Genomic DNA, 13737 nt, shown 5'->3' on the forward strand with positions numbered 1-13737 from the left:
CAACATTTAATGAATCACTTCTAAATTCACATGTTTCTGGCTTTGTTTCTAGGGGTATATTTGTCCATATGTTCCGAAATGCTGTCTCCATCTGAGCCTTCGTGGTGATGTTATGTGTCACTTTTTGCAGTTCAAGTTTAATTTTACGCCACATATTTTCAATTATATTTAAATCTTGACTGTGTGTCGGCCATTCCATACGGTACCATGAAGTTGATTTTGTTCCATGTACTCTTTCACAGAATTAGCTGTATGGACCGAAATGATGAGCAATAACTGGCCAAACAAAATTGTCAACTATCTCAATATATTAATATTACCAGTTACAACAGTAACATGGACAGATAGCCAAATGAATGGACAGATCTATTGAAAAGTAATTGAAATGACAAAAACATCAAGTGATCCGGACAAAGGTTGCAAAAAATGAGCGTTAGTCACGAGACTCGGTCACAAAACGCAAGTCTGTCTTACCAGAATATAAACGTTCAGAGAATTTGGAGACCGCAGGTAAAAACTGGAAGTTATTCTCTGAATAAAATATTACACTGTGTTGACGCCAAACCAGTTAGCAAGCAGGACGCCACATGATGTGACATCATACACTGTAATAGACGGAAGCATAAAAAAGGGGAAACTGGTTTGATAGCAGGCCAAGGGACTACCATGAAATGAGTAGTTCAAATGAAATCTCCTTTTTTATTTTCCATTAAAATGTTGAACAGTTTATGTTTGGTCGTGGGTTCACAGTTTATGTGACGAAAATGTCCGCATGGCTAGAATGTACCTATGTAACATCTTATTAGAGAAATGTTTCGTTATTATAGGTAAACACCTCGTATTGTTTCTATAATACTTATCGTCATCTGCTCGATCTAGACCGATGGTCTTTAAGCAAGTATGTGTGCCTTAAAAACATCAGTAAAAATGAAAAAATAATTAATTCCTACTAATAATTGTTTATGTAGTAGCTTCAAAAGTTAACACAGGCTTACAATGTCTATTTCTGATTTATCAAATATTAAAAAATGCAAGTAACTTTTAAAGAGTGGTCTTTTGTCTTTTATATTACTATAAAGAATGAAGGATTTTGATCTGGTAGAAAATACCTCTCAAAATGTTGTGTGCTCCTCTTTAAACCAATCCCTTAATGGATTTACGCAAGGAGCTTCTGTTATTTTAAGTAAAGCATATCCAGCAAAACAGGACTTATTAATTTCTTGAATAAGAAAGTATATTTTCATTAAGAAGCGGAATAGCCTGGCATATAATATGCAGATCTAAGATTATGGAATTTTAATGATTCGTTACATAAATAAGTTCATGTGCATAATTTCCTTGATACACATAAACATGGGTGAAGAGAGTTCATCAAAATCAAAATTGTAGTGTAAATAAATACATGTGGCAATGCCCTTTTATTTGAATTATATGAAAGTATGCCAAACGTTGTAATTTATATAAGCATAATACACAAACTCCGTTTTTTTGGGTGTTTTTTTTATCAAATAATACATTTATGAGATAAAGATGATTTGGAATGTTAAATGGATGCGAGGCACTCGGCTATGATATCCAGTAGATGACCGTTTGTATGGAATGGGCGGGAACAACATTACCGTTTATAGAGCCAATCTCGGCGTCAAAGACGCTTAACGTTACGTCATCGTCGGACCTAGAAAGGAAAACAGTCGATTGTTATTTTGTATTTAAAAGCGTCAGGGTCATGAATTAAACAGTAGCTCTGGAAAATAGATGGGTATTTTTACAGAACGCAAATCCGAATGGTTGGATCGTCTCCAAAGCTGGAAGCATACATTCAATATGGCCCTGACGAAAGGCAAGAGCCCTAAAACATTTTCAAGTGTACTTCATTCTACGGATATGATATTTATGCATCCAGAAACAAAACAAAAAAATAAAGGTAGGTTTGTTTAAGCGTCCGGAAATAGAGAATATGGATTATAAAAATCGGACAAGCGAGGTACATGTTAGTCATTCTCCAAGTTCCCGTTATGTGGTGTGACATAACTTGAATTTGACTTATATCTATTTTGCAACACGGGTGTCGACAACGAAGCAGACGACCCTTACCCTTTTTGACTGAACATTTGGTCTAATTTTCCATTTACTTTTTCAAGACCTTCCGTGTAATTATTTCCTTTGTTCATACTTCGCCCAAGTTTTATCGAATTTGAGTTTGAATTGCTGTTTTGTTCATAAATATTCTCTTGCGGTATTCTCTTGTTATTTTACATCCTAGTGTAACTTCAGGGGGTTACACTCACTTTTGCTCTCTGCACCCTTTCGAATTTTTTATTGCAAAGTTGAAAGCACGCGACTAGTTATTTGATTGGTTGCAGGTAAAACAAATCCTCACTAATCGTCAGGCTGATGCTTTGTGCTTTAATTTACATCAAAGGATCAAACTCGTCTTCTCGACGCATTCACAAGGGGGTCACATTGAGCCTTTGATTTTGCTATGACATATTCCAGGGGTGTAGAGAGCGAAAGTAAGCGTAGCCCCTGGAGTATCGAGGATGGTTATTTAACTGTGTACTTACATGTTTAGCAGTATGATGACGACGGAGTTATCCTGTAGAAGAAATCCCTCACACTTCAGTGCGGTAGAACCATACACAGAGAGAGATATTCTGGTAGAGCCGGGGGGAAGGAATTTACTGCAAAAAAGACAGTACTCGGTTTACAATGTGAAATATGAGGCAAACAAAAAAACAGAAGATTTTGTTAAATTCAGCTTACTAGAAGAAATATGTTTTACTTTCTTTCAGTGGAAATTAAATGTAAATACAAGTGGCTAAATATGAGAGGAAAAGACACAATTATGTTACGTCATCAACAGTAGGTGTCAACGGAGTTAACCTTTTTTCGCGCCATTTTGATGTAACGTCAACCTCTTTTGACATAAATAAAAAAAAAAATGTTGAACACTGTGACACTTCAAGGTAAAGCAAACTTCCGAGTCTTGGGGATCTTGACCGAAACAACACGGATTTAAACCTCAGGTTTCGCGTAATGATTCAGTTAAGATCCAAATCCAACAATTGAAATTTTCGTGATGCGCAAACTTTGTCCATCTCGCCGTAACAAAATGGAATCAGTTCACGTCAGGTTTCTTAGTATTCGAAGCGGAATCCAACTTCTGTTCTGGAAACTTAACTGAAACTGGGGTTTTCGGCTGTGGAATCCTGAATTTATCCTGACTGCGAATTCTGCAACTTGATATTTATGGAGTTGCTATTCTGACTGAAACATGGTTTTCTAAAACCAAACATCTGAGAGAGATTTCAGCTTTCATCAACTGTGTCGATCTAACCGAGCCCCAACTAAAACCTAGGTTTCCGCATCAGAATCTTAGCGGACTTTTAATGTTTCCGCTTCACACTTATCTAAAACCCTATACATTATGTAAATTACATAATAATAATATTAATAATTCGAGGTTATTGTTTACCTCTTTATCACAACCAAGTTTGTAGGTCGTCTCAAAGCGGTTCACAAATTATTATCCGTGGTCATAGGGCCTTTGCAACCAGCCAAATCTTTCTCAACTCCCTGGGGAGCATGCGTGCCTCCATAAATTATACTTTCCTGTATAGAACAATGAAGTTGCCGAACCTCTATTTTGGGGCAGGCTTCTGGTTATTCAGTCTTATATCTTACGTTTGAAATTAGTATTGCTAAGCTTTCTTAATTCATGGCATAGAGGAACTTAAACTTCGGAATTGAACACAACTTTTATGCAAAATACAGGGCCATTGTGAGTACATTTTACATATTTTTAATTTTTTGAAGTTTTTGTCATAGGTCTTCATCCCCATGAGAAACGTGAAAGAACTTCATGTACATGTATATGAAAATTATTTTACATGCACATTGTATAAATGTTTGGTACACAGTTTTACGTGGTTAGGATGGCCAAACTGCTAATTGTCTGTATTTCCAATTGTCCATTAATGAGTTTGAATATAAAATGTGCCCAATGGCCACTACTGATCACCGATACTTCTTAAGTCGAACCATTGAAGATTTTATACTTGCACAAACTTGAACATGATTCTGGTATGGATTGGTAACATCACGGACCATTCAAAGTGAGGCGGAATTACATTGACCTTTCGGGGTCACATTGTTGTTCGTGACGTCATTAACAATCGATTTCATGACACGTCAAAGTCAGCTGGCATCATTGACGTAATTAAAAGTCGCAATACGGGCCTCATTTAAGGATTTACCTGCATTTTGACGGCGTATACGGTAGTATAAGCGCAGTTGGCAACGAACATATTCTATATGTTGTCTGTTAGCGCTCCATAAAGAATATGTTCGTTGCCAACTGCGTTCATACTACCGTAAACGCCGTCAAAACGAAGGTCAATCCTCATACTATTTTAACATCATAAATAATGGTCAAATGCTATACAAAGAAAAAAACATGCGAAGTGGGTCGCTACGATGGTAACTACGGTAGCCGTGGTTGCTAGGATAATATAGTTCCAGTGAATCTACATCGATATATAGGTAAATTTAGAAAATACGCAGTGAACAACACTGTTTTTCTTCTTTTCGTTGCCTTTAAAATCTTAATAAAATGTATTCATTTATAACGGTCGTCATGTACGTGCATTAACACAGTGCTCTGGGAGTGACGCGGTCGAACAGGAAGCCGCCATTGTTTACTTTGCCGTCAAAGAATTTTGAATGTGCATCCCTTTTTTGTATCATCAGACATAATGGACACCGAATATGTTCCATGTTTCTATATGTTGAGTGAACCAAACTATGGCTGTCATCGAACAGTTATCTCGCTGAAGCGAGAACAGTGCCATATTTGAAACATGGTATCAATCTGCCGAGCCTTTTTTGCGTATACACAGTCAGGGTTTACTACACTGAAGATGGACGAGATGTAAATATATGCTAATGAGAACTTTGCGGACGATATATCGTGATTGTACTGTCGCAAATCATTTCAATTGGCCAATCAAATGTTACATCTCAAATGAATCAGATTATCAAGAATTTAAAATTGTATATTTCTATCTCCTCGAAAAATATTTTATCATAAAAATATGCAGTTGGAATGATCTTGATCAACTTTGAGACCTCACCTAAAGTGTCCAAGGGCATAAAACATTGGTTGTTTATAGAATTCATCAGTTTCCGCGTTCACAATAATCGGACTGTCGACAAAATTTCTGACCCAGTTAGGACCGCCTTCCATGTTTAGGGCTATATTCCAATCCGTCCATCCTGTCACCCAGTGTCCAAGGTCCTGGAGACACAAAATGTTCTGTACATGTATCATTGAATAAAATGTCTGCGTGCTTTTCAGAAAAAAACGCATTTCAAAAGAATTTATAAAGTAAGCAATTCTGATAAAAATTCTAATTGTCTATTCAAAGCAATTGTAATCCAATTATTTATTTCGTTTCTATATTAAATGGAAAGCATTTAAAAAATGAAAGCAGTTATTGAGTTCACTATTATTATTAATTTCATAGAAGTTCCGATGTTTCTAAAACAAAGGACACCACTGGAAGCCGTGTCAGACCTGCAGTCATGTCTTCACTGTTGCAAGAAGGAGAGAATGTACCAGCTTCACGAAAATTAAACCAACTGTATGGCCAATTGTAGTCCGAATTTTTCTGACGTTTTATGGACTTTTTTTTATATCAGTCTGGCGTCGATAAAAAACATGGGTTGGTATAGAAAACGTTGGAAAATACTGTTCGGAATGATCTTTGAAACATGTTATTGATACCACCTAGTGCATAAAGAATAGATCTTTCGATCCATGTGCGATATGTGTGTGAAAGTGACGATTTGTTTCTAAAATATCTGTTTGAAGAGCGACCCTGGCGCGGGTCGCTTATTTCCCGCATGTTATAGAGGGCCGGAGTTCTGACGTTAATCGACGCCAGACCGATATTAAAAAAGTCGATAAAACGTCAGAATAATTCAGACTAGGTCAATTGAGACTCCGGAAGCGTGGCAAACGCCTGTTGCTTCCCGAATTTTTGTAATCAAACCGCGAAAGTGACAGTAACAGTAATTAGTAATTGTTTTTAATTATAGTACAACATATTTTTATATTACAAACGATTTCTGTTGGCAGTTTCATTATTGAAATTGACCAACAAAATTGAATGATACATGTCAAATTGTCATCTTGTTCCCTAGATGACTAGTCGTCTTCATGTCATTCATTTAATGATTTTTAATCGCCATCTCCTTCAAATGTCTACTTTGGACGACAAGTAAAACTCATATCGTCCACTTGACAACTGTGATAGACCCCAACTTGTCTCAATTGTCTATTCCGATAACTCATAAAATGGCATCTTGTCCAGAAGACGACCTTATAGCTGTCGTTTCGTCCCCAGATGCCTCCTATTGGGAACAAAAGGAAAATTACAGCTCTACTACTTGAGAACACTTATACCTAACGGACACACGTACAAAACAGTACCTCAAGTATATCCCTGGCGTAGCTTTCCGCTCGGGACCAGTCTCCGAGTCGGACCGCCTTTAATGGAGATCCGGGAATCCCGTCCACACACGCCTCGGTTCCGAATATATACTGTTCTGGAAACTGACCGTGTGTGTCATCAAGGAATGACGGCGGTACCAACCGATCTGTGTACCAATGAACGGCGATACCGGATACGTACTTCTGTGCAGCCGGGTCAGACAGGACCTGGTGAAATTAGAATGAATATCAATCTTTATTGACAGACAAATTTGGATTATTCTTTGATGGAGATACAGCTTATAGCGCTTGAAGCATAAACAAATATAATAATATACATATCCTATCCGGACCATATAGCATACAATGTACTTCATTCTTTGCTGATGATATGAGAAACTATAGGGTATAGTAAAACTTCGCCATACTGCCACCAGCTGTCCAGTGAAATTTTGGCGTTATAAAGGGGTTTAATGATAAATCGAGGGAAAGGTATAAAGGATTTCTAATGGAAACGAGAAAAAAGGACATTAAAATATGTTGGCAGTAAACTACGGGCATTGTATCGAGGTTTGAACCCACATCCCACCATTACCAAGAACAAAACAATCACAAACTGACCCTAACGTGTACCACGTGTTGAGTCATCTTACCACAAAGGTCCAGTAAGGCATCAGGGCTCGCTGTCCGTCCAATATCATCAGATCCACACTACCGTGACCTCGTTCCTCCAATAAGGGGCCAAGATCTTTTATGATAAAGTCTCTTTGTTGCTCGGCGGTCCAGCCCATGGCTTGGAAGGTAAAATTCTTTATCCTCCCATCTGATGGTTCGTTCTGTGCTGTCAATCCCCAAATGGAAATGTTGTGACTCGCATACGCTTCAATAAATCTGGTGGCCAAAAGTATATTTTAATGTAAAATGTTACAGATCTTGTAAGATGTGAAAGTGTTATCTCCCTTTTAGTATAGTGATTTTTTTTATAATGAGTTCAATTTTTAGCCTTTCAAAAGTGTCATTTTTTGTGTACCTTTTTATAAGTGTCACCAGTTCTTGTGTACCTTTCAAATGGGCCATCATTATTGTATGTATACTTTTCAAAAGCGTCATCAATTAGATTGTTCCTTTCCAAATTGTCATCAATTTTTGTGTACCCTTAACAAATGTGTCATCAATTCATTACTGAGAAAACATCACCAAACATTAAAGATGTTTTACATGTTTTTTAGAGCAGAACTCTTTTGGAAAGAAGATTAATGTCACAATGAGGCCAGTAGCATAAATCCTTGAATAACATTTATACATATAAATGCATGTACATTTTAACGAATTATAAATAAATTACGATCAAGCCTTTTCGTGATTGAAAGCGGTGCCTGAAAACGATTAATCAATTGGCTACATAATTGTTGCAGTATATTCGATTTGATAATATAATACTCGCAAAATTTTATGAGATTAAACTTGGGAGAAAATGCATGTATTCTGGATTTGTGTTTTGAAATTTGCTTCTTAAACGTGCGAAGTGCATGCAATAGTTCGTGTAGCTAACAATATGGGATATTTGCTGATCAACTTATAAAATGGCCCCTTTATTTAATTCTATATTTAAGTTGCCATTTACAAGGTGTATCTTTTGGTTTACATTTGGCAAACCAAATCACACATTATACAGGCAGCACTTACTTTGCAAAATACAGGGCCCACGTTTTGAAGTATTTTCCACCAGGTTCACCAATGAGCGACCCTTTCCCTGTCATGGACTGGTCAGTTTTCATCCACGCAGGGGCGCTCCACGGGCTGCCAAACACGCGGACCGGCCGTCCCAGGGACAGGGCTTTCTGCAGGAACGGGATCTGTTTGGAACAAAAGGGGAAATTCATACTTTAGGAATGTCTCTTTCACTATTTGGTTATATATTTTCTGTGTTAGGAGATATTTTTCATAAACATTTCTTTCATTCTTATGTTTATTTATTATGTTTTTATTAGGATTTTTATTATAATTATAATACGTTTTTATTGTGTTTTTTAATATGTTCATATTCAGATATCCACAATGTATTTTTCTTGATGTCACGAATCACAGGAGACATTAATTAAATGAAGCTAAGCCTAGTAGAAAAATTCCAGTAGCACAACCAGTGACATGTTTAAAGTGTTTATACTGTACGTCACGTTTCGATGACTAGGACAACTGTGTACTCTGTCACCGTCATCAGACATACCGTACATACAAAATGTACCGTCCTAGTCATCAAAACGTCACACATAAACGTATAAATGGTTGTGCTACAGGAACCTTTCTACAGTTCACATTTACGAACACGAAGAAAATGTTTAGAAAATTAAGACGAAACAATATATTTTTTCCGTTTTTTATGTATTTCACAATAACTGTTATTCTAAAAAAAATATTGTAGATTAAAGTATATTAAGAAAACGTTTGTATCTGAAGGGAGGGGAAATCACTGACAACTACAAGACAAACAGTGACAAGCGTGTTCCCTCTTGACACCCGTAATTGTATCACCTACATGTGTTTTGGTGACAAAACTTCTAACAAAGAAATATACCTTGTATTTGAGATCTTCTGGTGCTAGAGAAAACTTGGTCAAGTTGAAATCGTTTGCCGTGTCGTCATAGGAGTATTCTCGCGTGGAGAAATCACAGCTCGCCATTGGTACTCTAGCGACATTGTACTCAATACCTGAAATGTCAGAAAGCCATCGCTACTGAGTTGACCATCCTCGACATCCAGGGGTAACGCTCACTTTCGCTCTCTACACCCCTGGAATCATACTCGACATCCAGGGGTTACCCTCACTTTCGCTCTCTACACCCCTGGAATCATCCTCGACATCCAGGGGTTACGCTCACTTTCGCTTTCTGCGCCCCTGGAATCATCCTCGACATTCAGGGGTTACGCTCACTTTCGCTCTCTGCACCCCTGGAATCATCCTCGACATCCAGGGGTTACGCTCACTTTCGCTTTCTGCGCCCCTGGAATCATCCTCGACATTCAGGGGTTACGCTCACTTTCGCTTTCTGCACCCCTGGAATCATACTCGACATCCAGGGGTTACGCTCACTTTCGTTCTCTGCACCCCTGGAATCATCCTGGACATTCAGGAGTTACGCTCACTTCGTTCTCTGCACCCCTGGAATCATCCTCGACATCCAGGGGTTACGCTCACTTTCGCTCTCTGCACCCCTGGAATCATCCTCGACATTCAGGGGTTACGCTCACTTTGCTCTCTGCACAGAGCGAAAGTGAGCGTAACACCTGGATATCGAGGATGACCAAACGGTTAAGCAGTAACTCGAAGATGGTGACTAGACACTAGAAAAAAAATATAAGAACCTTAATTGAAAAGAAAGGTCTCGAAACTCGACTAAGAGTGACTTTCCTTCCTTATACTCATATTTTTGACATCAGCTAAAAACATCAAAATTTTGGTAAACCTGAAACTTGGCCTTTTTCATTTTTTTTATTTTTCTGGAAATAGATATAATAAATCTATTAGATATAATGCATTTTTATCATGAATAATGATATAGTTTAATTTTTTAACTTTATCCTGCCAGTCAAAGAACAAGAAAAACAATTGTTGCGAAAGATTTTCACATAACTGCATACGTTACTTTCACAAACTTTGACAAAAACGGCAAGAAACACGTAAACACGAAGGGAGTAAGTCGGCTGCAGAAACATGTATCAAATTTATTCTTAGGTAGCTCATAATTATCGAGAAAACATGGAGCAAATATTTGTTCTAAAATTTAAGTAGCCAAACCTATAGAAAAATTGAGATACACAAGAAATAAGATCTTTGATTTCATCTGCAAAAGATAGTTTCCATTAAAATGTTATTACTAAAATAAATAGTAACTTTCGATATCAGAAATGAAAACACTTCCATTTGATAATGTTGCCGTGGCAAATCGAAACACTTTCTGACAATGTGTGAATATTTATAATCTCAGAACGGTAATAGAAAAAAAAATAAAAGCAAATAAGGATTTTTGTTTAGGATTGGCAAATGGAATTCTTTACCGCTGGAATGAAAATAAGATCGGAGAAGATTGTCCTGCGCTTTTGTCGACAGACTGTCAATGTTGATCCCAGCGGCGTCAGTGAAAGCCCCTCCAAAGCCTTTGATGTTCTGGTACCTCGTCTGGTTTGTCCGGAAAACGTACAACACAACTGTAACATACGACATTTAGAGAACATTATTAATGAAAAATTGATAAAATCCAAACCTTAGTTGATATCATTGGGTGGGGGTATTAGCGCCCTAAGCCCTTATATGTTTTGGTATATCGTCTGGTAAGTCCATGAAACGCATACCACAACTGGAACATAAGACATTTAGAGAAACTTATTTATGATTTTTTTTTATTAATATCAAAACTTTAGTTGAATTATTGACGAGAGGGGGGAGGGAGTTATATCATATGCGAATGCGAATTGGAGGCGACTTGAAGAGGAACTTTCTGTTTTCAAAATATTTTCCTAATTTCTATACTTCCAGTGAAAAATAAACTGACTTTTTTCTATGTGCATCGGATCAAATTTCCCTGTTGATTTTTTGAAGCGGTCCCCGGCTTGAGTCGACTGGTAGCGGGCAAACGTCTGTCGTGGAAGTCGGGTGTTTGGTTCCACTGTATCGCAGTACGTAGCATTACAGACGCACACGACGGAGCCATGTCCGAAATATCGGGGAGAGCAACTCACATGATCGGCTGAAAAGAAATTAAAAGTTATGTGTATTAGCTTTAAACATTTATATTGCATGAACTCATGAATTCTGGTATTTCGTTAACGTAATGTTCGGATTTCTTTTTGTATTTTTTTTTTTTTCTTGTCAAAACGAAATATTAAATGTAGTAATATATTCAATGTGAAATACCGAATTACATGTAAGGATACTTCCTACACATCAGTTAAATGTTTCAACAAACAGATATTTATATTATATTCAGAGCCTAAGGATGGGGACAAGATAAGCGACAGTTTCGAGGTGTTTTTTTTCATTTTTCCCTAAATACTGCTTACTATAGTTTGATATGTAAGTGGATAACATTCAGCTATGAAATTACGTATATCCCCTACCAGTGCCAAAAACAGTAATTTTGCGATGGGAACTGTTTTTCTCAGCATGGTTAAATTTTAATTCACGAAAAATACACTTTACATGACTTTTATGGTGAGTAAAGCAACATTATTACAAATGTCCAAAAAGAGCCAGACCATGATTTGAACCTCGTATTTCCGTTCATTATACTCTTACTTTAACCACCCGAACTTCATATATACCTGGTCAACGGTAGCACGATGCCCAGTCACGATACGGTTAAATCCAAAATGAAATAAAGGAAAGCTTGCTGTATGTGTTAAAAACTACAGTGGAATTGTCTAATGTAGGACGTGGATCCTTAAGATCACCTTACACCTTATCTAAACCAATAGTTTCAACAAAGTAACGATTATGTGTTTCTTAAAATAATAAATACATACTGTGCAATACTTAAAGTCAGTTTACACGAATAAATAAAAAAAAATATTAACACTTGCATGGCAAGTAAGCTTTCAATTCAAGTGTAATATTTTTACAAATAAAGCATCAAGCAAATTGTCGGTGATTGAACGTATTTTATGTTTATTATGAAGAGTTGTTTCCCTTCAGTCGATACAAACACATGGCTGCGGCCCGAACAATTATAACCATAATTGAGTAAAAGGGGCGATAAGTACAAGGGCGACAACTCTGTTAGCCTTATACGTTTATATCAGACTAGTCTGCTACATTTGTATTATTATTTTAATTTTCTATCTTTCATGATCCATACATTTGTTGCATATATGTAATTGGGTTATATCTTCAGGTATTTTATTCATGTTATGATTTAATGGAAAAAGATTAAGCAGATAAAAAAAAAAACGAAATTTCACTTAAGGTAAATAAAATCATCAAATCAACATGACTTGTTACTATTGTCACTATAACGTAATATTTTATGTCGTTTCTTGTTATATATCTTACAGAATAACATTTTTGGCGAAATTTATAGTATATAAAAATAAACAAAACACAAGATCGGCAGTACTTTCCAATGTTGCTATCCCAGAATTAAAAAAAAATTAACAGCATCAAAATGAGGATAAGTTACGTATACTCTTACTCAGATATAAATATTTGCTTCATTATCTATACAGATAAATAAACACATAAAGAAAACATCGGAAGTGGAACTCTTCTTCGCTATACAATGTATATGCATTAATGGTACCATCTGCCTTAATATTAAAATTTCTTCCAGATAACTTTTTTTCAGGAGTTTTACTGTAAACGTTTGCCCGCGTTTTTCCATTTTTTATTTTATTTTTTTATATTCCCCTATATGACGGTTTGCATTAATTTTGCAAACTAGCTTTTGTTACTCAAAATTCCTTCAAAATTGAAATCGCACAGTCGAAGGTTTAAATCGTCTGGAATATGTATACCCGAGAAATTGCAAATTAACACAAAAATTGGTGACATACAAATACTTAAGTCTCGTGAAATATTTAACGGGCTTACATATTTATGAATCTTACCTTCCACGCTGCAATGCCATAGAAGCACTATACAAACAAATAAAACATTGAAATATACAAACTTAGCGTCCATCACAGCCTGTATATATACAAACACACTACAAACTATTGCCCAAACATGAGGTGATGTTATATCATTTCGTTGTAGTATTTACTTTCGTCAAGATAACACCCCGTATCTATAGCAAGTACCGATAACAGTCATAAACGTATGACATGTTTCACTTCGTTATCATACGACGAGGAGAATACAGGGCTCTGATATCTCTACAATAGTTCAAGGTGTCAGGTCTCTGAGAAAGCCACAGTGTGAATGACAGTAACTTGAACAGAAAGGGGTCTAAGAATTTTAGAAGATACGCCCCTATTCCGTTTCTTTATGCAAAATACTTCATAGAACAATAACACATCAAATACGAAAAAAAGACAATGCAAATTTGTCAGCTTGATGCAGATTTGGCCCCTTTCTGGTAGTGTAATCTCTTATAGCAATCTTGTATGGCGAAAAACATTTGAATGCTTTAAAGTCATAAATATAATGACACGTTTATTCTATAGAACAGTACTGTGTTCAATTACGGAAACAATGTACTTATTCAGATACACGAAAGGAATATACAAACACGCGGAAATAGACCAATATA

General features: G+C 36.5%; 1 protein-coding gene across 1 annotated transcript; it reads right to left on the reverse strand.

Annotated features, from left to right (window-relative positions):
* LOC110460173 (glucosylceramidase-like) lies at window positions 1-13383 on the reverse strand. The gene is made up of 10 exons (XM_021512930.1): window positions 13094-13383; window positions 11044-11238; window positions 10550-10699; window positions 9069-9202; window positions 8180-8349; window positions 7147-7384; window positions 6494-6721; window positions 5133-5296; window positions 2565-2681; window positions 1-1675 (listed from the first exon to the last, which is right to left on the reverse strand). Exons 1-10 carry the CDS (start codon window positions 13164-13166, stop codon window positions 1567-1569), a joined length of 1578 nt encoding a protein of 525 aa, XP_021368605.1. The 5' UTR covers window positions 13167-13383; the 3' UTR covers window positions 1-1566.
* Window positions 13384-13737: the final 354 nt, after the last annotated feature.

This window comes from Mizuhopecten yessoensis, unplaced genomic scaffold, assembly GCF_002113885.1.
Source record: "Mizuhopecten yessoensis strain PY_sf001 unplaced genomic scaffold, ASM211388v2 scaffold10331, whole genome shotgun sequence".
In the NCBI taxonomy this organism is placed as follows: domain Eukaryota; kingdom Metazoa; phylum Mollusca; class Bivalvia; order Pectinida; family Pectinidae; genus Mizuhopecten; species Mizuhopecten yessoensis.

Coding starts and splice junctions, on each gene's coding strand:
- LOC110460173 (XM_021512930.1), bottom strand. CDS start 13,166: ATGGACGCTAAGTTTGTATATTTCAATGTTTTATTTGTTTGTATAGTG. Junction 7,385..8,179: donor TGGGCCCTGTATTTTGCAAA/GTAAGTGCTGCC, acceptor TTTGGCCACCAG/ATTTATTGAAGCGTATGCGA. Junction 6,722..7,146: donor TGCCTTACTGGACCTTTGTG/GTAAGATGACTC, acceptor TAATTTCACCAG/GTCCTGTCTGACCCGGCTGC.